At 39.3% G+C, this 25,841-nt stretch overlaps 1 protein-coding gene across 7 annotated transcripts in view; it reads right to left on the minus strand.

Annotated features, from left to right (window-relative positions):
- The window catches only part of myo5aa (myosin VAa), a 69,335-nt gene that overhangs the window by 29,665 nt on the left and 13,829 nt on the right, over positions 1-25,841 (minus strand). For all 7 annotated transcript variants that reach the window (XM_069190515.1, XM_069190516.1, XM_069190514.1 and 4 more), the window contains exons 2-14: positions 21,378-21,488; positions 18,205-18,376; positions 17,300-17,444; positions 15,174-15,330; positions 11,787-11,930; positions 8,379-8,460; positions 6,466-6,573; positions 6,014-6,120; positions 5,436-5,701; positions 4,834-4,915; positions 3,671-3,811; positions 3,305-3,430; positions 1,993-2,076 (exon numbers count right to left, since the gene is read on the minus strand). In XM_069190515.1, the coding sequence (XP_069046616.1) occupies positions 1,993-2,076; positions 3,305-3,430; positions 3,671-3,811; positions 4,834-4,915; positions 5,436-5,701; positions 6,014-6,120; positions 6,466-6,573; positions 8,379-8,460; positions 11,787-11,930; positions 15,174-15,330; positions 17,300-17,444; positions 18,205-18,376; positions 21,378-21,488 (1,725 nt within the window). The remainder of the gene's footprint in view (positions 1-1,992; positions 2,077-3,304; positions 3,431-3,670; positions 3,812-4,833; positions 4,916-5,435; positions 5,702-6,013; positions 6,121-6,465; positions 6,574-8,378; positions 8,461-11,786; positions 11,931-15,173; positions 15,331-17,299; positions 17,445-18,204; positions 18,377-21,377; positions 21,489-25,841) is intronic.

Consider the following 25,841-nt stretch of genomic DNA (forward strand, 5'->3'; position numbering starts at 1 on the left):
TAATGGCTCATAATTATGAAAGTCTATAATTCTGCATTAATAATTATAATATTATAGAAAAAAGATAAAATCATGAGGTAACCGCATTACCTCAGCATACCAAAAATTACAATGCATTGATGTTAGGCAGTGAGGAATATTAACACTAGGCCTATTTTAACCACATATAGTAAGGCATTTATTAAGCTAATAAAATGTAAAAATGGCCTTATCTTTACCATATTAATTTTGCTAAGCCTTCATGGTAAAAACAAATATTATTAATATTGCTAAACACTGTTAAAACATAAAAAAACAAAAATAAAGCATCACATTAAATGAAGACAGATGTCAAAATGAAGGTGTTTTTCTTGAGGTTTTCAGTAGTTAACGGATTAGCTGGAGCAGCTCAAACCCTTACCAAGTGTACTTACCGCTTCTGCAAGCTATCAAGCAATGTCTATAAAAAAAGTGTCAAACAATACAAAACTAAATTTGAATATATCTTACAGAGGCCACAAAAATGAATGGTCAAAGCCAAATTAAAAGCAGTGTTAGCATAGTAATACTGGTTCTTTTGTGTGGGACACAGACAATTCATTTTCATGTTCTTCAAATGATTAATTGCATTGAAAGATTAAGTTGCTCCCATCAATGACAGATGAGCTTATACAGCGGTGCAATAAGAGCAACTGAAAGTTGTTTTTAAACTGCTTTGAACTCATCGTGAGTGAGGCCAGAGGGATGGAGAAGGACTTTGGATTGACAAGGGATTGTGCAGACCTGAAAAAAGATGTGAATGCTAAAAGAGCTGTACACCAGTCAGCTGTTTGGCATTTCCTAGTAGTGTATGTAATCAAGCAGCAGGCATGCTGTTGAGACTGATGCAGTGAGGCGAGGCCTTGCTGTGGTCTAATGATTTTTCTGTGGGGTCACTCTCTGAAGATGAAATCACATTAGAGTTTTCTATTATATGAATGTCTCGCAAAATTCCTGAAGAATTGGGGAAAAAGAGATCAATGGTCAGTGGTACTTTATTTCTAAAGATCAGTCTGGTCCTTTATTTTTAATCTGGATAAACAACCCTTCCCAGCTCGGTTATAAACACACAGCCTCTGATAAACCACAGTGTGCTGACTGCTAACCTGTAATTCATTTTCGAATGATCAGCCAGAGCAGCGACAACCAGGATTGGTTTTAGAGGCTTAGGTCTTTTCTCGGTGGATTTAAAAGACTTGATCCCTATGTTGTCTACAAACAAGAGAAACCCTTGCTTTCTTGTCCTCCAAGACAACAAAAACCATGACTATGAAAGAAGTTGAAGCCTAGAAACCAGCAGGATGCAGCCCATTGTTAGGCAGGTATCCACACTAAGGCTAAAGTTTAATGTGAAGCTGTAGATGTGTTCACAACCCATATTGCTGCATTGCTTCTGTGATAAGAGTTCAATTTAAAAAAAAACCTTGTAAGCAGGGCTGTTTCATTATCAGCATCTCTTCGTGGTTATTGCAAAACAGATAAACAGAATTTTAACTAAAGTCAAGCAGCTTCATTTCATACATCAATAAGTCCTTCTTGTGAATTGTGAATTGTCAATAGTCCACTATGTTAACAGTTAATAGGTTTATTCCAGGCTGAAAAGAGAAGAAAGAAAACACATTTCGGCTGTGGAGCCTTCTTCAGGTGTCATCTGTCAAGATAGGGTCTATAGTTGTTTCCACACCTTTTTCTCAAGATTGAGAGGAAGTCTTCAATGTTCAACTCTTAAATCTTACCGGAGAGCATTTTTTAAAATGCATCTCTCTGTAATTTGTTTTGCAAATTAACAATTGTTACTTTCAAGACAAAACATTGCACACGACGAAGTGGCAGTGGGTGTGAATGACGTCAATAACTTAATTGAACAGCAGATGGCGACAGTGCATCTGACCTTTTAGACGAGCAAACCATACTGCAAGTCATTTATATGAACCTTCTTTAATTTAATTTTTAGAGAGAATAGTAAACACAAACCTTGCTTGCTTTCAGCACATGTATCTGTTCCTCATTAACTGTGTCTTTATTCTTCTCCAAGAACCCTTCACATTGATATTCCACCTAGAGACAGAAGAATATACAATCAAAAAGCCTGTGCCATTTCACATTTCGTATCGATGCAAATATCCACTTTCTGATAAAGAAATCTTAAAATAGTGGATTTTCTTGGACCGTTTTAACTGCATAGCCTGTCACTAGCTAAATTCAATTAAGTAAAACTAAAAATGCTGTGATCAATAATGATTCAAACACAGAACAATCTTGAATGTTCTCTAAGATGACCTCTTCATGTTATCTACTTGCCATTGTGGGTTTACTTTTAACACATCACTTTCCAACTAATGATAACAGTTGATTGCAATACAGCCAATGTGTAATGCATTACAGTATTTTACAATGTTGAACAGCTATAAATATATACAGTAGCTATAGCTTTCAATATAGTCTTGACAGTCACTATTTTCAGTATTAAACCACACAGAGAAACCATGATCCAGTAACACTTCGATTCTGTAATGAAAAAGAAATCTGAGAAGCAAAATACATTGTGTCTGAAATAGGGAAAACGGTGGATGACCTCTTCTGTCATTGAGATTCATGTTCCCAGAGTGGGTGTAATGCCAGCACTATTTGATCAACCCTCACATATGGCTGTAATATGACACTGAGTGAAGCTAAAATAAGATTGTCTAATGTCTTTCACCTTGTAACACTTCTTTTTTATCCTATATTCCTACAAATAAATCAAACACATTCAAAATAGTAATTAATTACAAATATTTAAGTTGTACATCTGAAAACCCGGGTTTATTTAAACAATATTAGTAGTCATTTGTTTGAAATTGATCATTAAATCTATCAGTTCCCAAGAATTTACCAAAGTATACATACTATACTACTATAGAGTTACTATAGAATTAATACGTTAAATAAACAACAAGGACATAAATGTTACAACAACTGAATAATGATACAAGAAAGGTTAGAAAAATAAAAGGACAATTGTCCTATTATGCTCATCTAACATGTTGGCATCATCAGCCTTTATTAGGAACTGAAACACTGAAATCTTATTCATTAAGGAGTCTTCACAGGTATTCCTGAAATTAATGTAGGAGATTCAGCATAAACTATAAAAGCAATCTGGGCAAGAATAACAACTTTTGAGCACTTTGGGGATTACAGTGGGTAATCTGAGGTTCCCTTCAGATGTCTTTAACTACAGACAAGAGACAGAAAAAACTCCAAGAAGGACACGAAGAGGAGAGCCTGAAGATGAAAAACCTACCTTGTCTGCAAAGTGCTGGATAATGAAGGCTCTATTAGACAGACGGGGCTTCTGGAAAAGTGCGCATTTGTTCAAGTGAGTGTTATACAGCTTCTGAGCCCAGGTATCGTCTGTTCCTTTTGGCATCTGGGAGCGGAAAGAAAGGAGTTTCAGTGGTGCCTATATCCAGCCAGGTCCTGGTCTTAAAGACAACATGAGCCTTGGGCAGCAACAAAAAGCAGGGCTTATGCCGATTATACCTCTCATCTCTATTTACAATCAAACTTCAATCCTGAAATCTTGGACCGGTATCTACCATCCAGGTGTGTGTGTGTTGTGAGCATGAATGTCCCTAGCACTGCTAGCAGAGGCATGCTGAGCTCTTACCCTGCATTCTTCATCAAGCAGGTCCAGGACTCCGAGTCTGGCTTCGATCAGATTGATACAGGGCTGATTGTCATAGAAGTCTATCAACGTCCAGGGGATCTGCTCCTTCATGTACTCCTCCTGCTCCAGTTTAAACACATGCTGCAAGACGAGAGGGAAAGCATCCATGGGTGGGGTTTTTTAGTTTTTCTCCTAGCACGACAATCCCAAAGAAGACCTCACCAGCATCACTGCTGCATTGGTGCAGACAGACGGCTAAAACTCCAGAAAAAAACAGTGTTGATCTGTATGTTGTACCTGACAAGAACCTGACCCAGCAGAGTTTAACTGGCTTGGAAAGAGCCAACTACTACTAATTACAGCTGTCTTACAATATTTGTCTGACAGGAATCTGCTGGAAAGCCCAGTAAATGGAGATAGCCATAAGAAGATGATGGAGTACTGTAAACATACTAAAAGTAGCAATGTTTTCCAGAGAAGACAGCACGAAGAACTGTTTAATACAAAGTAAAACATTTTCTTCTAAGCATAAAATAAAGTGCAAACATGAAACCTTCAACCTTTAGAAATGTTTTATAGTCTATCAGATCAGACAACAACAAAAAAAATGGATTTAACTGCAACACCTAATACATTTTTATAGAAATCTATCAGAGAGTGGATTGTTTTGGACATCTTTTCACAATATCAAAGCTTCAAGACTTTTTTTTGTTTCTTTGTGTTTTGTGTACTTCAAAGATCAGACTGATGTGAAATTAAAAGGTGTATTTTCAAAGGGCTTCAGCATGCTTACTTAGCTATACAACAGCACACAGTTTAAGGCTAGGAGAGCCATCATATAATATATTCAAACACTTGAATATAATTCAAATCAACTTACAGTAAACCCAGAGGTGTGAACACCTTCAATGAAAAATGATGCAAAATAAAACAAAGGTGTGTTACCTTAAAACTTTACAAACACTGATTATCTAGAAATTTAACCCCAGAGATATAAAAAATGTAAATAACATTTTATTTAAAAATGCTAACACAAAGAACCACGATTCTCTGATGCTCACACATCACACTGTGTTAGAAGGTGTAATTAGAGGATGTCAGAATGAACATCCCTTGAGGATTATAGAACTCTATGCAAATAACATCAATAGAACAGAACTCACCATATTGAACTGTTGCTGCAGCTTCTCATTTGCGTAATTTATACAGAACTGCTCGAAGCTGTTGATCTCAAACGTTTCAAATCTAGAAGGAAAAAATACACTCAGAATCTACAATGCTGACATTTTAGTAAAGAAGTAGTAAATTAGTCAGACCACTAGGAGAATCTGCCTGCATAATGTAGCACAATGCAATACCTCAAAGGCTTTTTGCATAGTGTTTTACAAAAAAAGGGATCAGGCCTGTACATCAGGAGTTTAATTTAAATATTAATGTGGTAAATTGCTTCAACTTAATTACACATCTGGGATATATTACATTCTTCAAACTACCCACTTCAACATAGTTGTTTTTTCATGTACTGTACCTTGAACAAGGACCACTCTAATAATTGTGCAGTGCTGAATGCAATTTTGCTTATGAACAAGTGAAAATGGCCAAAAGCGAGCTCAACAACAAGTGCTCTGTAATATACTAAACGTCAGAGAGAAAAGTAAGAATGCCGAACAGTGCAGAAAGAATGAACATGCTGAACGGTCTCACAGTCTGTGTCGTCTTAATGAGTGGACTGACCAGTACTGACTCCAGGGAGGCCCTCACATACCCATAAATGTCGAGAACTCCAATGAAGGAATGCTGTTTCACTGTGGAGTGCAGGGCTTGATTGACATGATCAACAATCCAGCTGAAGAGTTTGGCATAGATGTGTTTGGCAAGGGCATCCCTTGCATTGATGGCTTGCAGTTTTGGGATGGGCTTAATGTAGGTTTCTGCCGCTGTCATGAGTTTCTTATGGCACAGCCAGTGGGACATGTCCTGGTAGGTCACTCCCATTAATTCGCAGAAAATGGTCAAGTGGACATTGTTGGGCTAAAATTGGAAGGAGAGTGAGGACATATCGGTTGTAGAAGTTAAGATATGGCAAATTAAATAGAAGTACTTTGAAGAAGTAAAAAGTCCTGCCAGTGTGCCATCAAACAAAGACAATCCATGAGATCCAATGAGGGAAAATGTTTATATTTTAAAAACTGGATTTATTATCCACATTACCCATTCTAATATATCCATATTATTATAATGCATACATTTCATAGGATTGAAAGTGGAAAGGTGAATCACAAAAATCTATAAATGTATTCCAAAAGTAGTATAAAGACATGCAAAATAAACGTAGTAATTTACCAGGATTATACTGCTGTCTGAATCCCGATCCTTGATGGCCACATTGCCTAGATGGAGGATAGCTGCAAGAACTTGGAAAATGCCCATCTGGTAAGATTCGTTAATACCTGAAACACCATAACAACGTTATTATGATCCAAGGAGAAGTTCCAGTGACACAGTCTTCCAATAAGAATCATTTATGCCTCTATAGAAAAAAACTTTAAAACTGTTCAATACCAATAGCAATAGCAAAGCAAAACATCGAAAAGCAGAGTGTTTGTTCAGCTTGTAATTCTTTCGCATTCACATGAGCTGGAGGTAATCTGATTGAAACTACAATGGCAAAAAACAATATTTTCAAAGACTGATTTGTATTTCACACAAGAAAGGGTACATTGACGAATTAAGAGAACAGTAAGAAGTCAGTATTCCTGCAGCACTTCCCCGCATAAGAGACACTGGGGAGTTACCTAATAATGTGAAAGCTTGTCTGGTGGTGACCATCTCCTTGGCATCATCCACACCGTCGATGACTGGGCTACGGCCCTGATTGGTACAATGGAAGTCATTGGCAGAGCCTGCAAGACAGATTCTCCAATCAATGCTCACAGAAATACCAAGTACATAGCTCTTAATGAAGGAGGTCCAGATACAACCTGAAACAATGTGAGTTACACAGCTGAAACCATACAGTGCACCTTATATTTAATTTCCCATTGGCCCTTACCAATCATGGCCTCCTAATAATCCCCATCTATGAACTGGCTTCATTCCTCTGCTCTCCTCCCCACTGAGAGCTGGTGTGTGGTGAGCGTTCTGGCGCACTATGGCTGCCGTCGCATCATCCAGGTGGGGCTGCACATTGGTGGTGGTGGAGGGGAGTCCCCATTACCTGTAAAGTGCTTTGAGTGGAGTGTCCAGAAAAGCGCTATATAAGTGTAAGCAATTATTATTATTATTATTATATCTGTCCGTTAATTTGTAGGCCTATATGTCTACTCATTAATCTATTGCTAAAATTATCTTTTCCTTAAGACAAGATACTGTATATGACAGTTTATAACTAAATATTATCCTTCTTCTGTGGTGATCATGACTATCAATTTCACAATTACAATTCTAAGACATCTGCCTGTCTTAAGCCTCAAGCTTGTTTTCATATCTACCGGATATCAAGATGTGCGAATCTCGAAAATGTCCAGGGTTACTAGCCACCTAGCAAGCAGAATGTGGGAACTCTGCTAGTTTTCTGATAGGTGTACTGCCTGTTGATACCTCAAAAAACAAACAGGCAGGCAGAACCAACAGATGATAAAATCCGAACTCGATCTTCTGAACACAGATGGTTAAGGCTTCGGTGATTTGCTGCGTGACATTCAACACGAAAAGTAAAGCCATTTCCAAGATTACGGTTTTGGCCTGATCCTGTTGCTAAGCAACCGGCCTCGTCTGTGCTTGGAACTCCCCCACTACCAGGGTGCAGTTGCAGAACATGCCAGGGTGACAGCACTGGAGAGCAGAACTCTGGAGACACAGGACAGACAGGGGCCTCCTCTCCGTGGGACTCATCCGCTCATGCTCACACACAGCCAATCGGGCAGCTCTGCCCCCACACTCTCAGGGAGCACACTGCTGCTTTTCCACCACAGGGACCAGCAGCTCAAGAGCTGCGATTTATGAAAATGTCCTTCATCAGCTCAAAACCCTTGTTGAATGTATTTATGAATGGACAAAAGCTGTATATCTAACATCTGTTATGAACCTGTTATTTCAACATGTTGAATATGTTGAAAAAAAACAAAATGCTCCTCTAATAGCTTAGTGTTTCTGGTATCATAAGTCCAATTCTGCTTCTGTTGCTGACATAAATGTACAATTTTCATGACGAGGTAAATAGCTTTTTAATGCCATGAGACACACTAATAAACACTATTAAAATGGAAATCAAATAGTACAAAGGTGATGTAGAAGTCAGCAGCACATTTCAAATAAAGGTTATGTTTTTTTTTGTTTTCTCGTTTGCTGCATGACACCATTTGCCAGCAATTTGTGGGAGTCAGTTGTGCTTGCGAACAGCATCAACAGAATTATTGCTTCTGAAGAAATGTACTCGTGCTGAAGTCTGATTTATATTTAATGCCATCTTGAATTGTATCCTTGAGCTACAGCACAGAAGAAAAGGAACAAGTCTGAATGCACATCTCAGCCACTTTATTGCTGGCGAGTGTGCAATGGTTCTGTAGCCACATATTCCCAGACTCATCAGTGCTTCTGTATGAGTCACCCTGAGCCCCCGTGCAGAAGCTTACAGAGTGAATCAGGAGTTCAGTTCTTTTGGTGGAAAAAAGAACAGTAGTTCATTGCGAGAATTAAAGCAACTTACCTAACTTAAGAGCTTTGAATTCCGGCAAGCGTGCAGAAGCACACAGCTGGTAGAATATATGGTAATTTCTCTCTTCGTCTGCCTAGAACAATAACAGTCAAAGTGGAACATTTAGAAACAATCACAAAATTACTGAGTAAATGATGTTTTAAAAAACACTTTAAAATAACGCACAGGAAATGCAGAATATCAAAAACAAGGAATAGAATATGCTTTCACATTTCTGTTGCCAATAAACAGAGCAATGAATTTCAATCCAGCCCCTACTGCACTTCCATATCGATACCAGCTCTGCCTGCTTGGTGTGCTCCCTCTACATTTCACTCAGGACTTCAGATACAAATCCCAGACTCCTCTCACTTCACTGTTAGTTTGGGTCAAAACAACATCCTGGTCTGGCAACAGAGGAAAGAAAGTGTTTTGTCCTTGTCTTCTGAAGGGGAAATAATACAAACTACATGTAAATAAACCATTTAAGGTCTCTACAGGCAAACACTCAATTCCCAATTTCTGTAATTGATTAAAATAGCCAACACAAATTAAAGCCTAGATAAATAGGTAGCTAAGGCAGAGGTAATTTGAAATGCTTTATCTAAACACTGAGCGTTCTTAGACAATTTGCAACTCTTATCAAAACCCGCAGTAGGCAGAGTTTTTACTTCCTAGTAATAGTGCAGCTGCAATTCTGTGAAAACTGTGCAAGGTCTGGAACAAAAAGGTTCTATTCGTTTAGGTATATTAATTTCTGCACCATTACTAAATTCTACTAAAAAAACTACAGGAACAGCTAGCAAGGTGCAAAACATTCAGAATGCATGCACACGATTCTGACGTTAGCATGTAAGAGAAAAACAACAGTAATTACAATGATATATTAACATGCAGAGACATGCTAATGCCTTGATAAAGTAAACCAATTACATTTCCACATTTCCAAAGCCTGTCCAAAACATAAAAAAGCACAAGCACAGTCCACATTATTTTCATTTTATGACAGAATATTAGCCAGTATATTCTCACTGAAGAGTGGGAGTAGTGCATGAAGGTGATCAAAATGCATTACAGCTGCATGTCAGCTGCATCTTATTTTTTTAGTTATTATTTAATTCTGGAAAAGCACCATCAAAGAGCCTTCACCAACGATTGCATACGTGCAATTAGCATGCTTTGTCAATTATTGGTTAGACCACAAAAGCAATCATTGGCTAGTACAGGAATCAGAGGTCAATCTGACCACCGACAGAACCTTTGTGCAGTACAGCGGACTGCAAGACTTCAAGTCAGCCTAACATACAAACAGTGCTCCTTAGAAGGCACAGCTGACCTCATGGTTATTATCAGTACAGGGCTCTCTCATTGCACTGGTGTAAAAGATAAACGTTTTTAAAATTTGCATTAACATTAGAGGTTATATTAGCTGCATTTAACCTTCTGTAACTGTTCTTTGTTCACAGGACAAAAACACATTTAGGGTCTGAAGGAATGAAAATACTAAATTTTAGACTGCCTGTTACCTGAAAAAGAAACCCAAAACTCCTTAACAGATGAGAACACACATTTTGTAATACATCTGTAATGAACAGAAAGATAAGTTTCCTTCTCATCCATTTGAAACCTAACTGCCTTTGGACAGCAACTGGTCTTCCCAAGATGCTGATCTGCATTTAGAGAGACTTCTTTCAATTTGCCCATACAGCTGTAATACTACAGTATATCGGGTGGCAGTGGGCCTCAATGAGGACACAACACACACACACATTTGTTCTGACATATGTCCCTCCCTGCGGTAGGCTTAGATTCAGACCTGGCTGTGCCATTAAAAGTGACATAATGACCTGTGCAACCCACCAGCTAAATAATTCTAGATATGAAAAATATATTTCAATTAACTTTCTTCTGGCATTTTGTATTTTCTCACTAAAGCAACCAGCATCGGATCTTAGTTAATTTTATGGACTGCAACTAATTAGCCAAAGAAAGAGCAGTCATATGTACTGTATAGGTCATGTCAGTGCACTGTTTATCAAGGACAGAGTAAGATCTTGTCAGGTTCCCCGGTGGATGTTAATAGTGCCATTTCCCATTTCAAACATACGAAACACTGGCTCTTTTCTGACTCTTAGCTACAATCCAACAACACTACTACAGTATTGAGCCGCTTAAAAAAGTCAAAACAAAATGCAAACATTACATAATCAAAACACAAAATGCAAACATTAGGTAATCAAAACACTGTTTCCACAGATTTGAAAGGTTATGAATCAATCCAAAGTTTAAAGATAAAGAAATACACTATTCTTAAGCTCCTCTGTGAAATAGACACAGTAGATCATTGGCTATTTCGTGACCTGTAATCAAGCTGGCAATATTTTCCAGTGTTCACAGGTCAATCCAGCAAAATCTGTGTCCAATTTGGTGTTCAATGGAAAACCACTCATTCCAGTGATTGGGTACAATGTGAGAGGAAACAATAGCACAAACACTCTTTGATTTTGCTACAGAGGCAGGTATAGCCATGTAACAACTCCATCAATCCATCCACCCATCCATCCATCCATCCATCTTCTAAACGTTTTATCTAATACAGGGTCACAAGGGAGCTGGAGCCTACACTGGCAAGATACACCCTGGATGGGACACCAGTCCATTGTAGGGAGCAGGTATATCCACACAAACATGTCCTTGGACTGTGGGAGGAAACTGGAGTATGTAACAACTCCAACAATGAAAATACATTTTCCCTGAGTCTGTTTCCCTGGTTTTCTGTGAGGGAATTAGCCAAATAAATTGCATTTTTTTTACTAATAATGATTTTCTTATTTCTTCAAATAAGGTCAATTGTATGTTTCCACACATGTAAAAGACTTACTTTTAATTAAGGATAATCAGATCATATTTACAAACAAGATTTCATTCCTTATTAGATAGTAATACATGTATCGGACTCTGCATTGAACATGTGTCCTCTACAGCACTGCATGTACTTTACCCCTGTTGTTTATTCGCATTTACAAGTACCTAATGCTTCATAACATTTTTGTACAATGAACCAATTCAAAACTCTAAACTGCATCATGAAATCTGATTTGAGCTGCTGCTTTGTTAATGTTCAGCACTACGGGAATTAGTTGGATGACATGGAGACACAGTGGTTAGCAGAGTTTCCTCCAGGTGCTCCAGTTTCCTCCACAGTATAAAAACATACAGGTAGGATAATTAGCTTCTGAGAAAATTGGCCCTGGTGTGTGTCCATGTCTGTGTTTGTGCGTTTCCTGCAATGGACTGGCATCCCATCCAGGATGTACCCTGCCTTGCACATATTGCTTCCTTGTGACCCCGATTTGGACGAAGCAGTTAGAAAAGGGATGGAATGAGGTAATCAGCTCCCCTTCAGAGAGTTTCACTTACCTGAAAGACCACTCTTGATTTCTCCAGCAGGTACGTCCTCATGTTGGCCCCAATGATCCGGTACCTCTTATCAAACCCGATCTCAATGTACTTCCCAAAGCGACTGCTGTTGTCATTCCTGGTGGTCTTGGCATTTCCTATGGCCTAAAACACAGCATTGACACACTTAAAGTCAGGGTAAGGCAGAGGAGAAGGACATTCTGTCAATATCCTTTTAATTTTGGACACATTCACTACTGCATTGGTCCAGGGAAACTATTTTTATGCCAATATTTGGAGAGGAAAAAGTAAGCAGCTCTTGAAATCGAATACGATCTTCTAATATATGATATGGTTGCATTTTGTTGACAACGAGAATTTTGAAACATATAGAAAGCATAGAATTCATTAAAAGAAATGTATCAAACAGAAATGAGGGGAAGGTCTTTGAACACTGCAGATTTACAGAAATCTAAGGGGAGGAGCCAGAGCAGAGACAGGAGAGAAGGAGGCATCTCCCAGCAGCAGCATCATGAGGAAATATAAAACTGACAGAGCAGAGTGTGACTACAGCAGTTTGACTGGTCTCCTGATGCAGCTTTTCTGTCCTCCTGAACGAACCGTATTCTGCAGTCTGTTGCTGTTACACTTCAGGTGTACCTGGAGTCAGCTTTCAGACCTGCCCACGCACAATTAGAGAAAAACAGAGTGAAAACCTCATGAAACTCTGAAACCAGCCGCATTTACTAATCTGTACCTAAAAGACTGATGGTCTCCTCACCGAATCATAGTAAATACTGCTTCACATTCGTTCATTTACTCTGTATCAGAAAGTCCTAAATAGGTTTTTCACCAGCAAAAAGAGATGGTTTAATTGCACCCCTGGGACCTTGACTAGGCACCTTTCTGACACATTTGACAGAGTGCAGCACATTAAGGCAAGCTCTGCAAAAAAGCCAGGGAACTGACACCTACCACACTCTCATTAAAACTTGGCTGCAAAGCTCTTCTCAAAGAAAAAGAGTAGTTTTGCTCTCTAAAACCACCACAACAAACAGGATGCTGTATGTGATGAAAGAATTCTTACATACTATAAATGCCTAGTTAGACCCCATGTTAAATTGAATGTGTTTCAGTATCGTAATAAACCAAGAGTATTCAGAACATTTGTGCAGAAATAGAATTAAAAGAATTGTAGCAAACAGACATAAAGAGAAGTAAACAGAAAGGCAACAGAAACACAAACCTCTACATTGTGTAATCAGGGGCCTGTGATTAAAACCTGTACCTACTGTACCAAGCTAAAAGGAATGAAGAAGGAAGCTCATTAGTTTTCATTAGTCATCATTGCTTTCTGAACAGATGAACATTTATAAACTTTGAGGTGGTCATTTGAGGAAGAAAGGGCTAAAGAACACATAACAGTGTTCAGTTTTAAACATGCAGGTTTTGACAGTACAATGTTCACTTGAAAAAGTGTATGCACGTGATTCGTAACTCAGCATTAGTGAATGGGACATCATTGGAAAGAGAGGAATACATTTGAAAGGTACTTTGTATTTTACAAATATATTCACACTGGTTTTGTCTCAAAATGCATTCTATTGATCAACAGCTAGGAATTTCTATTTCAATAACCCAGAAATGATCACTTTAGAATGCACACATGTAGGATCATTTTTCTGAGATGAAGCCATTTTTCTGTGACAAGCACATGCAGTACCAGATATGAGGAACGGCCATTCTAGTGTTCCTGCTGCTCCACTTTGAGCTCAGCATGAAAGTTGCATTAATAGGCAGCCGAGCACTAGAGTTCCTACAGCATTTACTGGGGATATTAATAACAAGAATGCCTTAACAGGAAAGAGAGAGAAATGTGTCAAAAGGCCAATGAAACTAGAGAGCTCAAAATAAACTGCCACTTTTCTACTGTGTGTGTAGCCCCGCAGAACAGTTTTCCCAGGCTCTTCCAGGGGAATCTGATTATTTTAATTAAGAACAAGCAGTCTCATATTGGCCCTACAAGAGTGAAGGGCTCCAGTTAACAAAGAATTGCTCTGGGGCAATAATTGTCCACTTCCTGCTTGCTTAATAAAGTGCATATTAAAATCTGATGACAGGCCTAAGTAAAACTTCTAAATATTTATGTTGTATACTTGTTGATTTGAAAGCATGCTACAACAACATCTATCAAGATATCGACAGGAATGAAATTAAAGGATATACTGTATTCAATACCAGATCAGTGCTGCCAGTTACAGGCAGAAATATGCTCCTTAAGCAATGAAGTAAAATCTGCGTGTATTAAAAAAAATAACCAATTTCCACTACAGAAATGGATAGATACTTGTTTGGCAAGGCTCACTTACTAAATGGCTAATTCTATTCAGGACAAAACAAGTACGCCAAGAATTTCTTGGTGGCATGCTGCTGCTGAATAATACCGCCTACAGCACATCTGCGGCACCTTCCATAACATACCTACCACAAACGCACAGAGGTTCTAGAATTACAGCTTTGAAGCTTCCATGACACACACACCCTGAACAACTGCTTGGAACATGCAAGTACTAACACTGATTACGATGGCCAGGACCTGCTCATTCTTTCAGCAGCTCAAGGAACCCAAGGTGAAGACTGATTCCCTTTTTTTGCACAGCAAAATGATTTGCTGCTCCTGTTGGGGGTCTGTGAGAAGCAGCAGACAATGGAAGAGCTCTCGTTTAGAGATGAAAATAACCGTATGACGAACAACCATCTGAGAGAAGGGCCGATCATTTCTGCACCCTGCCTTTTACATCACAGGAGGCATCATACGTTGAACACTGTTCTCAGGCTTAGACAACACAAAGTCTTTACTGTCACAACAGCCGTCTTCCAGTACAATGACCTTATAGAGATTGGCGATTTGGAAGGGAAAAGTGACCACTGCCAATGTTTGCTTTTTAAGTTTAAACAGTTCATGAACTATAAAGGTCACTAATATCCATTCCTATTCTGAAGATCTCAATCAAATGTCTTGTTTGCCACAGAGATTTTCCCAGACACATTTAGTAGGTGAATAAGGACCTTAAACATCTTTTACAGCATTTGCGATTTTAAATTTCAGAACAGGCAAATTGTTTCAGACATTTGTAATGAGTTTCCATGATTCGACTGAAAACCACTTCTTTCCCAAGCAGCACGGGAGCCGGTAGAAGTTAACTTCTATGTTTAGAGGAAAAAAAAGGAGCTTTTGGCTGTGGTGCCTTCTTCTGTCAAGTCATACAGTATCAGATGGCGCAGCTGAAACGGTGAGATTTCCCATCTTTCACTGTAGTGTCCTGCGTGGGATGAACGGCGGCTTGTTTCAACACACACAGAGCAACGACAGCAGCCCCAAGCAAGGCCAGACACCGCGAGTCTTACCTCCATGATCGGGTTCGACGCAAGCACCTTCTCCTCCACGTTGGCCTCACTGGCTGACCCGCTCACGGTAGCAAAGTACCTCATGGCATATTTGGCAGAGACCGTCTTCCCAGCTCCTGATTCCCCACTCACAATAATTGACTGGTTCCTCTCATCCCTGAAAAAGGACTGAGCTTTGATCCTTCATCCCTTCGTTTAGTTACGGATTTATGGGGCCTGATCACATAAAGTGAAACTTTTGAAACTGAACACAGTGTTTTATTGGAAAGTACAGTACAATGCAAACTAAAATATGCATTTACTACCCTTCATTAATAAACATATTAATAATTGCTTACACTTATATAGCGCTTTTCTGGACACTCCACTCAAAGCACTTTACAGGTAAAGGGGACTGCCCTCCACCACCACCAATGTGCAGCGACGGCAGCCATAGTGCGCCAGAACGCTCACCACACATCAGCTATCAGGGGGGGAGGAGAGCAAATGATGCCAATTCATAGATGGGGATTATTAGGAGGCCATGATTGGTAAGGCCCAATGGGAAAGTTGGCCAGGGCGCCGGGGTTACACCCCTACTCTTTTAGAGAAACACCCTGGGATTTTTAATGACCACAGAGAGTCAGGACCTCAGTTTTACATCTCATCCGAAGGACGGCACTTGTTTACAGTATAGTGTCCCCGTCACTATACTGGGGCATTAGGACCCACATGGAACGCTGGGTGAGCGCCCCCTGCTGGCCCCACTAACACCTCTTCCAGCAGCAAGCTTAGTTTTTCCCAGGAGGTCTCTCATCCAGGTACTGACCAGGCTCACACCTGCTTAGCTTCAGTGGGCTGCTAGTTGTGAGTTGCAGAGTGATATGGCTGCTGGCATTGGTCTTGTACTGCTGAAACTATCACACACATTGGATTTGCTGGCAAAGTATTGTCACACTAGTTTAGTGCTGTAGAAACTGTAGATTATTCACAAATGCAGCAGTTTTATTTGAGCACAATTTACATATTAGTGCATTAGTACATAAATTAGTGCACATGTGCATCTGGGGAAAGCCTGCATTTTTGACAAATTAATAAATCAACAGTTTGATGCAATTCATACTTAGATAAAGGTATTATTTTGATAGTGACAAACAGGCTCACCCTGAGTAATGAACTGTAGACTAAACAGCAGCCTGATTTACAGAGCTAACACCCAGATGAGCTGTGCAAGCTAACAGAGATCTCACCAATTCCTGAAGGAGATGCTACATTCAAAAATAACTAATTTTAGCTCACCTACAGTACATTGTGCTGACAAAGTAATAACCTATAGTCCTTTCTGTAGCAAAAGAGAAAACTGGATCATCGCAATACGGAGCTATTTTCACAGGCAGGAAGATGAGACCAAGATATAAAAACCTCATAGTGAGGTGCATAGAGAGCACTTAAAACAAATGACCTAATGTATTGAGCTTTCAATCTCTCTGTCTCTCTGAGGTAAGCTCTGTTGTTAGACATCTCAATCACACTGGTAACAACAATCCTGGTGACTCCTGACAAATGCATTTAGATAGATTTAAACAAAAGAACTTATTTAGGAGATATTGAGGACAATATCACATTCTTGTCCTTTTATACTGACACTAACAGCATCAATGGTAAGTGTGTTCATTGGATCAATGGTGATGGATTTTTTTCCTTTTATTTCTAGGGCTTTAATGCAATCAAGACCACAAGCAAAATACAATGAGCCAAAGGAGCAGACTCCCAATTCTAATCAAACGACACAAATTTTTTGTACTCTGCACCTAAGCTCCATTCTTCCCCAAGACAACACGAAGAATCTGCCAGTGGAGGTCACTAAGAAAAAGGCCTCTGGATCAGTAAGGACTGACCAACTGATTGGCGGCAGAGAGCACATGCTGGTCCTGGCGTAGTCAGAACAATACAGACAGAACAGCTGTGAGGTCGACACACGGGAGTGAGGAAATGAGAGTAAAGCAAAGAAAGTCAAACAGCAGACCTGTCTGATCTCAACTTCATCAGCCCAGCGCCAGCTGTGAAGGAAATCCACTCAGATCTCTCTACTACAGAATCGCAAAAGGCTGACTTGCGTTGGCATTGGGCTCCTGAGATTTACTAACCTGGCCATTTGTTTGTAAGCTTCCTCGGCCACTGCAAATATGTGGGGGTCCATGTCCCCCATATTCTGACCACTGTAGGCATTGATGATGTCTGTTCCATAGATGGGTAGGGTTTCATAGGGATTAATGGCCACTAAGACAATACCTGAAATTTAAAGGAAAGGTAGAAGCAACAATCCAAATTAACACCTATAACTATAAATCCATAAGCATAACCCTTAGTATGGATATATTGCAATGTGTCAAAATGGTTATAAACCCTTCCAGCAACACTGAAACACAGGAATATACTTTGCTAAACCTGACATAATTTGTGCTCAAAAATGAAAACAAACTACACTATGCTGATTAAAACATTAGACTCAATTCTGTTCAGTTCTGTCTTGTCTTACATCTGCAGGCATGGAGACAAATGAGTGATGTTCTCAGCTGAAGGCTCTCATAAGGAAGATAATGACATCTGTAACGCTTTAACTGTACCAAAGTCAGAAGTTCTATGGTTCTATGTAGGCAGTGGGAGCTGTACACAATATTTCTTTTTTCTTAATGGCAGAAAATGTCATAAGTAGCACATTTAATGAAATTTATTAAAATATGCCTTTGAAACAGACTTTATTAAATCATGATCACTGTAGAAGTAATACACTATTCTTTTTCTGTAGTAAAATTCAGCCAAATATCACACATTTATACAGACACAGTGATGTGCAGTATTAATATTAGTTAAAAAAGTATTATATATGTACATACATTATATTATTGGTATTTAGGGTACATTGGGTACACCTTGTATATACTGTATATTGGTATTAGTAAAAAAATAGATCAGTGATGACCAATTTGTTCCTTTTGTTTCGAGAGCATCAACGCAATCAAAACCACAAGCTAACGGAAAAGCCACTTACCACAATATGTGTAGATGAGCTTGGAGTCAATGAAGCGCACTTTGAGGTTGTGCAGGACAGCCGGCTCGTGGAGGTAACTGAGAGCAGTGAGGTCATTCTCCCCCACTAGGATGTCGGGGTTTCTAAGATGGGGCAAGTTCCTCGTTTTTGGGTCTAATTTGTGTTCAATTTCCTAGCAAGAAAAAACACATTAAGGTTGAAAAGACCTATGAAAAATTCACATGATATGTATGTGGGACAGTAGGTCACTACACACAGGAATCATTAGTGTCTGTCAAATATTTTACAATTGCTTTGCACTGAAGCAGCGAAGTGCGTTCTACATCCTACAAACTGATTAAATATGTTAATGGGGATAACAATTAAACTACAGCTACAGCACAAATGCTGTAACTGATTGCAGCACAAATTGGGTGAAAAACAGAACAGAAGCTCCTCCTTTTCTGTGATGTCATTGGATCATCACTTCCTGCTGCTAGCCAGTGAGAAGGTGGGCTGGCACACAGTCTGCCCCACTAATGTGAGTTTGCTGGAAGATGGCCAAGATCTGGATCAGTACATGCACCTTTATAGCATTTGTACCAGATGTGAGCATGTTAACTACTGACAGCAAAATCCATAGCACACACAACAGGGAATGGAGTCAAGGGCTGATGAAACCAATAGAGGAAAATGTAAAGATAAAACAGAAAAAATTATGTGACAGGTGAGATAGTAGTGAAATATTTTCCTGGAACAAAAACAGTGTGATTTCTCATTAGAGGTGTATGTGCCTGGGTGTGAAAAAAAGTAACAGTTCAAAATCTGGATTAGTTCTTACCTTATCCTTTCTACAAAGTGTAAAGGCAAACAATGATAGTTTGACAAAGACAAACAGTCAGGTTCTCCATACTGTCCTGTTTTTTTATTGCTAGAATTTTTAGGTAAGTCTATACGGCTCAAAGATTTGAAGATTAAAGATACACAATTTCAAATTACATTTGTGACAATTCATTTTGTTCTGTGTTTCATGGCATGAAGAGAATTAGTAATTAGTGTTATTAATTAGTGAAGAGACTGTGAATTAGTGAATTAGCCATAAACTAAAGAACTGACTCAAGTTCAAGTCTATGACAAAATGTTCTAAATGAAGAGTGGATATCTTATTCAAAGCTTTTATGAATTAATGAGAAGTGCTAGGATATACAATATTTGGTGGTCAATTACAATACAGCTAAACGTTTGATTTCAGAAACTGGCATGTAAAAGCACTGTTTCTAAAGAGATAGTGTAGTGCAGCTCAGTTCATTTACTGTGCTGCATGCAGATCTACAGCAGCTGATGAATAGAGCCTCTATCTTAAAAGCAATGGATTAGTGCATTTCCTGAACCGCTCTGCTACCCCTAGGTCATTGTCATTCCAGAGCAGATCACGCAGTCTGATCAGGAAAGCAGACCTCATGAGTACCAAGCACACATGGCCTTTTAATGACACACCACACGGTCACATAAATGTAATTTGTGCAGTTCATGCAATTCAGATTTGCAGGCCTATCCCAGCAAGGAATGGGCACCAGGGCCGGATTTTGGTGTTCATAGACCCTAGGCACTTTCACTCTGAAATTTGCAAAAAGAGGGGTAAACACCAACTGAATTGTGTCAATTGACATGATGCACTTTAAACTATTCTAATGCTAAACCAAGAGATTGATGGAGCGAGTTGAGCGACCATCACTTCAGTACTTCTAGTTTCTCGAACAGCCACTAGATAGAGTCTGATATTGATTTGGAGCAACTAGAGTCGATCGCAAGCATGTTGTTTCAGCTCGTTTTTCATTAGTCACTAGTGTTGCCCTCCTTCATAGGACCTAAACATTTCGTTGGCCCTGGGCACTGTGCCTACAGTCCCTAATGGGAAATGCGGCACTGACGGGCACAAGGCAGGATAGACCCCAGGACAGGACGCCAGTTCATCACAGGGCGCACACAGACACAAACGCACACACTCATCCCAGGGCCAATTTTCATAGAAGCCATTACCTACCTATGTGTGTTTGGGCTGAGAGAGGGAACTGGAGAACCCGAAGGAAACCCACATGAACATACAAACTCCACACAAATAGCTTCCCGGGTCCAGAACTGCACCCAGGGCCCTAGTGCTATGAGGCTGCAGTGCTAACCACTGTGCCACTGTGCCCAGTACAAACATACTGCCTTGCAAAAGTATTCAAACCCTTGCTCATGTAGTATATTGAGATGCGGTAAACCTTACAGTCATGACTTTATGAAGTAATAATTAATATCTGTAATATACATAACCTATACCACACGTTCAAAAGTAAAAACAAAATGAAGTAAATTGTTAATCAATATAAAAGAAAAACAGAAAGGTCATGATTATTGCATAAGTATTCAAACACTTTGCTGTAGCAGATTTAATTTGGACCTCTATCTGTGTGCAATAATGGTGGTTCTCATGAACAATGTAGTAAATTGTAAGCAAAGATTCAATCGCATTACCCAATTAAGTAGCACTTATGTCAAAAGTTTTTTTTGAATTCTAATGAATAAACTGTTTTAAAGTATCTCAAATGTGAAAGAGTGTGATAACACACCTAAACCCCACCTTGACAAATAACGTATCTATAATTAACCTAACCATACAGAAACTTTATAAGCTGCTCCCCTCACAGTTCACATATTGTCATACAACTACAGAATGATTTCACTAATACTGTACTTCTCTGAAGCATGAAAAAAAAGAAAAAAGGAAAGAAATCCCTGTCATTTCAAATGCCACAACTCAAGTTTTATGGACCCAAAATTATTTTTTAGTTCTTCTCTGCAGTTAGGTTAATCATGGGAGTGAAAGTCTAGTTAGTCTAGTTTGTCAAGACCGAGCGCCTCATGAAAGCTTGAAAACTGACAGTAAGGTAGTGAGGCCCGTGTGTTCTGAGTGGAGAGCATGTCTTACCAGCCACAGCTCTGCAGCTACTGTATCTTAAAGGTTCACCTTGTAGGGGAAAGTGAAACAAGAACAAAAGCAGATGGAATCTATTAATAATGAAACCATGAATGGGGGTTTGTTCTTCTTTTTCTATGGTTTCTCGAAGAAATTAAGTTACAACTCATTTGCATGCTAAATATTCAGGACTTTCTCTATCTCTATCGCACTGTTTTTCCCAGCGTCTTACCGTGCCATCCTCTAACTGGAGATGAAGCACTGTGTCTCCCTGCTTGTAGTCTTTGAGGAGTTCTGCCGATTTCCACACATCCTCTGCATCAGGTATCCAAACCCGGGCATACTGCAAAACACACAGACCCCTTGGTTACAATTGTCATCCAAGCACACAAGAAGGGAAAGAAGATGAAGAAATGATGAAGTAGTCACCGAAGAACACTGAGCAAATGAACAACGTTTCAGTGCAGTGCCAGATTGCAGCAAAAGGAATTAATAGAAATTAAATGGAATTTGCACAGCTGCTGTCCGGGACAGACAAATTAATACCAATAACTTACAGAGCCCATTAAAGTGAAACACAATAAAATGTGCTTATGAATAGAAATACTGAATAAGAATATATTTTTGGATTTGGTTCATTACTGAGTTTTAAAACGTGTTTTGTTGGGAAGGTATGGCCAGTGAACAGAGAGCTGATCAAGGCGTAGGTCACAGTTGGTTCCCTTCATCCTACTTCAAAGAAAGGTGTCTGCTTCCAGACACCCCACCTGACAAACCACTGCCAGAGGACATGTAAGACCTCCCAGAGCTGTGAAAATCTCTCACACTGGAAATCCTGAGCATATGGAGATTTGTGTCTTTACTTAATTATTTTTGCAGCTTGCAAAAAAAAATATTTTTTTCTCTTACATAAATTGCCCTCGTGTTAAAAAAAAAGGTTTCAGTTCACAAGTTAAACATATTTGGAGTCTCATATACATGTATATAAAACGTTTCTCCAAATGGTTTAAAAGTTTAGTTATATAACAAACACTTTCCACTGTCTCCTGAGGATGATTTAAGAAAGTATTAGTCAAACATGGAAAACGTTATCATAGGCCATGTCTAATGAAGCCCACATCCATGATAAAAACTGCATTTTGTGACTTCCTGGCAGCCATGTTTCAGAAGAAAGAATAGAGCCTCTTTGTGTGTTTTTCAAAATGACTGTTTTCTATAGACTGGAAGCTCTCTGTGACAGAAGCTGATCCAGTCAGTCAGCTGGTCCCTGGGGGGTACAGTGAGGATCAGGGGGAGGTCAAGAAACAGCCATTTGGTCATCCTGCATGATGACTGCTTGAGCCACATCAAGGGCATAATTGGGTTTGGAAAGGCGCTGCTCTCTGTTGGCTCTCCGAACACACACACATAGAATGTCATGGGCATGGAAAAAGAGCTGCAATACCCTCACACACAGTCATCACATTCAGAGGAGACCGGCAGTCAAAGGGAAAATGAAGCCGTGTGCACATCGTAAATTGCGCTTTTCCCTCCTGTTGCTTTTCAAATGTAGGCAAGTTTGCTTTCTGTTTCTAGTCAGACCAATCTACTGAGCAACATATTCAACAGTTCAGTGCCCCATGTCAACTCCCCCAGTCATGATTTCCAGCTGTGTCCTTTTACATGGATTCCATGAAAGGCATTTCAAAGCCAAGATAATCTTTAAACATGGGTCACACCTCTCCCCAGATCTCCTGTCATCTGGACACACTTTCTCAGTTGGTCTGTATTTTGTTTACCTGTGCATTATATCTCTGGTACTTTCCCTCAACAGCCAAAACATTGTTTTTCATTTCTTTCAACTCTTTAAGATGGAAATAACCTTTACTTGCTCCTCCAAAGTATTAAACAAGAAACTATTTACAATGCTAATATGTTGCATGTATTGCCATCAAAATTGCCCTTTAAAAAAATGTAATTGCCTTTTTAATATTTAAAATCTCAACAACAGTTCATTGTTTATCTCATAACCAAAACTACAAAGAATCTGTAAAACAGGAAAGAAAGAAAATATTTTCTTTTAAGGGCAAAATAAGCAGGCAATCTGTTATCAGTATTAACCCATAACACTTTGAAATCAGTGATAAATATCTAGCTGCACTTAGAAATCTGGTTTCTCCTCTTTTTACTTTCATTAAACAAAGGCCAGCAGTTCAGGAATGTACTCAACCTAGCACAGAACTGAAACATGCTATCAGTAAATGAAGACGCAGCATACCTGAGTGTCTTAAACAGAAAGCAAGAGAGACCAGATTACAGCAAGTACAGTATAAACTCAGCACAGCTACTGGAGGGAACTCGGCCCTAAACGCACTGCACATAAACATACTGTCATTTACCTACTGTGGGATCCAATGACTACTAGGATACTCATTTTGTTGTTGAGAACCAAGATTTCTTTTTTTCCTTTTCCACACAAAAATGTAGCTTTTTCATAAAAATGTATTTTACTTCCAATACTGTTTTGCTTTCAGTTCTGTTTCACTATCAAAAAACATATCCCAGGCAAGAAATCTAAAGATTTTACAGTACAAAACATATGACTGGATTTTTCACCACATACTGAAATTCATCTGAATATGACAATCTTAAATGTTTTCTGCCTATAACCTTCTAATGTGTCCCCCAGACAAAGCTGATAAAATCCAAGATAAAATGCTTGAAATGTACCAAAAGGTCTCTCTTGCGGGAAATTCAGGATGAACTTCAATAATGCAAATAGACAAAAATAGATTTTCCAGAAATACAGCGTTATAGTCATTGAGTAATCCCAAGAGGAATAAATCATCGAGCAGGGGAAAGCTCAGGCACAGATGAATTAAGGGACTGTACTCTTCAGCAGAGCAGTGGCTACTCTAGCTTCTTACATAGTACAACTGTATAGACCATACTTTGCCACACCCAGAAAGAACTGAGGAAAATTTATTTTAACAAGATCTGACTAACAGTGGTTAGCATTTCTGTCTGACTGTGCTGGGGCCCTGGGTTCATTTCCTGTGGTGCTATCTGTGTATGTTTGCATGGGTTTTTGCCAGGTGTTCCAGTTTCTACCCTCAATCCAAAGACATATGGGTAGGCTAAATGGATTCTGGGAAAATCGTATCAAATTACTGCTTTGGCATCAGAGGTAACAAATGGATTGCCTGAGAATCTGTGTGGGGATGACAAGTCAATAAAAGCAATTAAACTGGCACAGATGCCCGGTACACATAAATATAGTGTCATCATCTACACTTTATGAGGTCATGATGGTAGAAATCACCAGACCAGTCACTAGTTTATATGAAGTAAACTTGTTCAGTCATGAGACATATGTAAGTTTACAAACAAAAAACATATTGTTCCCACTGATGGAAACATCTTGAAATAGAAGCTGAAATCACCAGCTGCATCACTGTGCAAGCATCGTATCTCAAAGAGAAAAATCTGGGATCTTAAAAGCACCATAAATAATAAATAAGATGAAAAATGCCATCACCTTTTTTTCAAATAGCCATGCTCTATCAAGAAAGATGCTGTGTCTCCTTCCATGTCTGCTCATCCCTGAATGGGTATTTTACCTGTTAAACATGTATGCAGTGTTTAACTTGTAGATTACACAAGGGATTGTTGCCTCATTACTGAGGATCCTAGCAACAGTGAAAAAGGAGCTAGAACCCAATTTGTAAAAATAGCTCACAGGGATGTAAGGCACTGCGTGAGCACAGTGTCTCAACAGGAGTTATAACCTACTAATTCCACGTAGTGCATTTGCTTTTCTGTTACAACATAATATTTCTTTGAAGCCTTGAGAGATTCTGCAGAATCTACTACCAGTCTGTAAAAACCTTGAAAGTGACATTCAAGAGCAGGCTTAAGACGATTCAGAGCTGGAGGCTGGGAAGCGTTCTTTTCTATTACCTGTACAGTCCTGGCCTTGGTGTAGCTCCATAGTGCTGAACCTGTGTTCCCTTCAGCTTGTGCCCATGTGATTGTGTCACTCACCGACTAACAGCAGGAGAACAAGTGCAGTATTTCACTCAGGAAAGGGTTCAATTCAAAAGCAATAGTATGTTTTCTAAAAAGATAATGGTGCAGATAAAAGTAGGATTCCTGGGATGCAGAATAATTAGGAAATTATTAATTTAGGCTATTCAAAGAAGGATAAGAAGGACAAAACAACCCCAGGATACCGATACAAAGCAAATAAGGACTTGAATGACAAGCTGTCAGTCTAATGCTTGTCTCAGCTGTTGAAGCAGTGTCATTTAGCAAGGTGCACATTTATTAACATTCCAATCCAAGTGTCTGGAAGATCAGAGATGGTAAAGGGCAAAGAAATCTGGTAGCAATCTACCAGAGAGACCTGACATATCTGATGATCACTTAAGGCACTGAAACAACAGGGATCCCCACCACAGTTCGAAAGAGCATCAGAATTAAAGGAGGAACTGAGGAAAAAATTGAAAGAAAAATCTTTCCGCGTGTCAGTCGAGACGCTGATCTCCACGTTGCTCTGTTCACATCTGACGGAAGGCCTAGGAACCTCCCTCAGCTGGCTCTTGAACAAGTGATGGGGAAGGTGGAATAACAAGCAATAATCCTCCTTGTGATACCAGGTCTTGTGACTCGGGGGCCGAACGCACTGGGTCTGATGTCTGGGGCTGCGAGTGGTGCT

This window comes from Lepisosteus oculatus, chromosome 5 (genome assembly GCF_040954835.1).
Source record: "Lepisosteus oculatus isolate fLepOcu1 chromosome 5, fLepOcu1.hap2, whole genome shotgun sequence".
In the NCBI taxonomy this organism is placed as follows: Eukaryota; Metazoa; Chordata; class Actinopteri; order Semionotiformes; family Lepisosteidae; genus Lepisosteus; species Lepisosteus oculatus.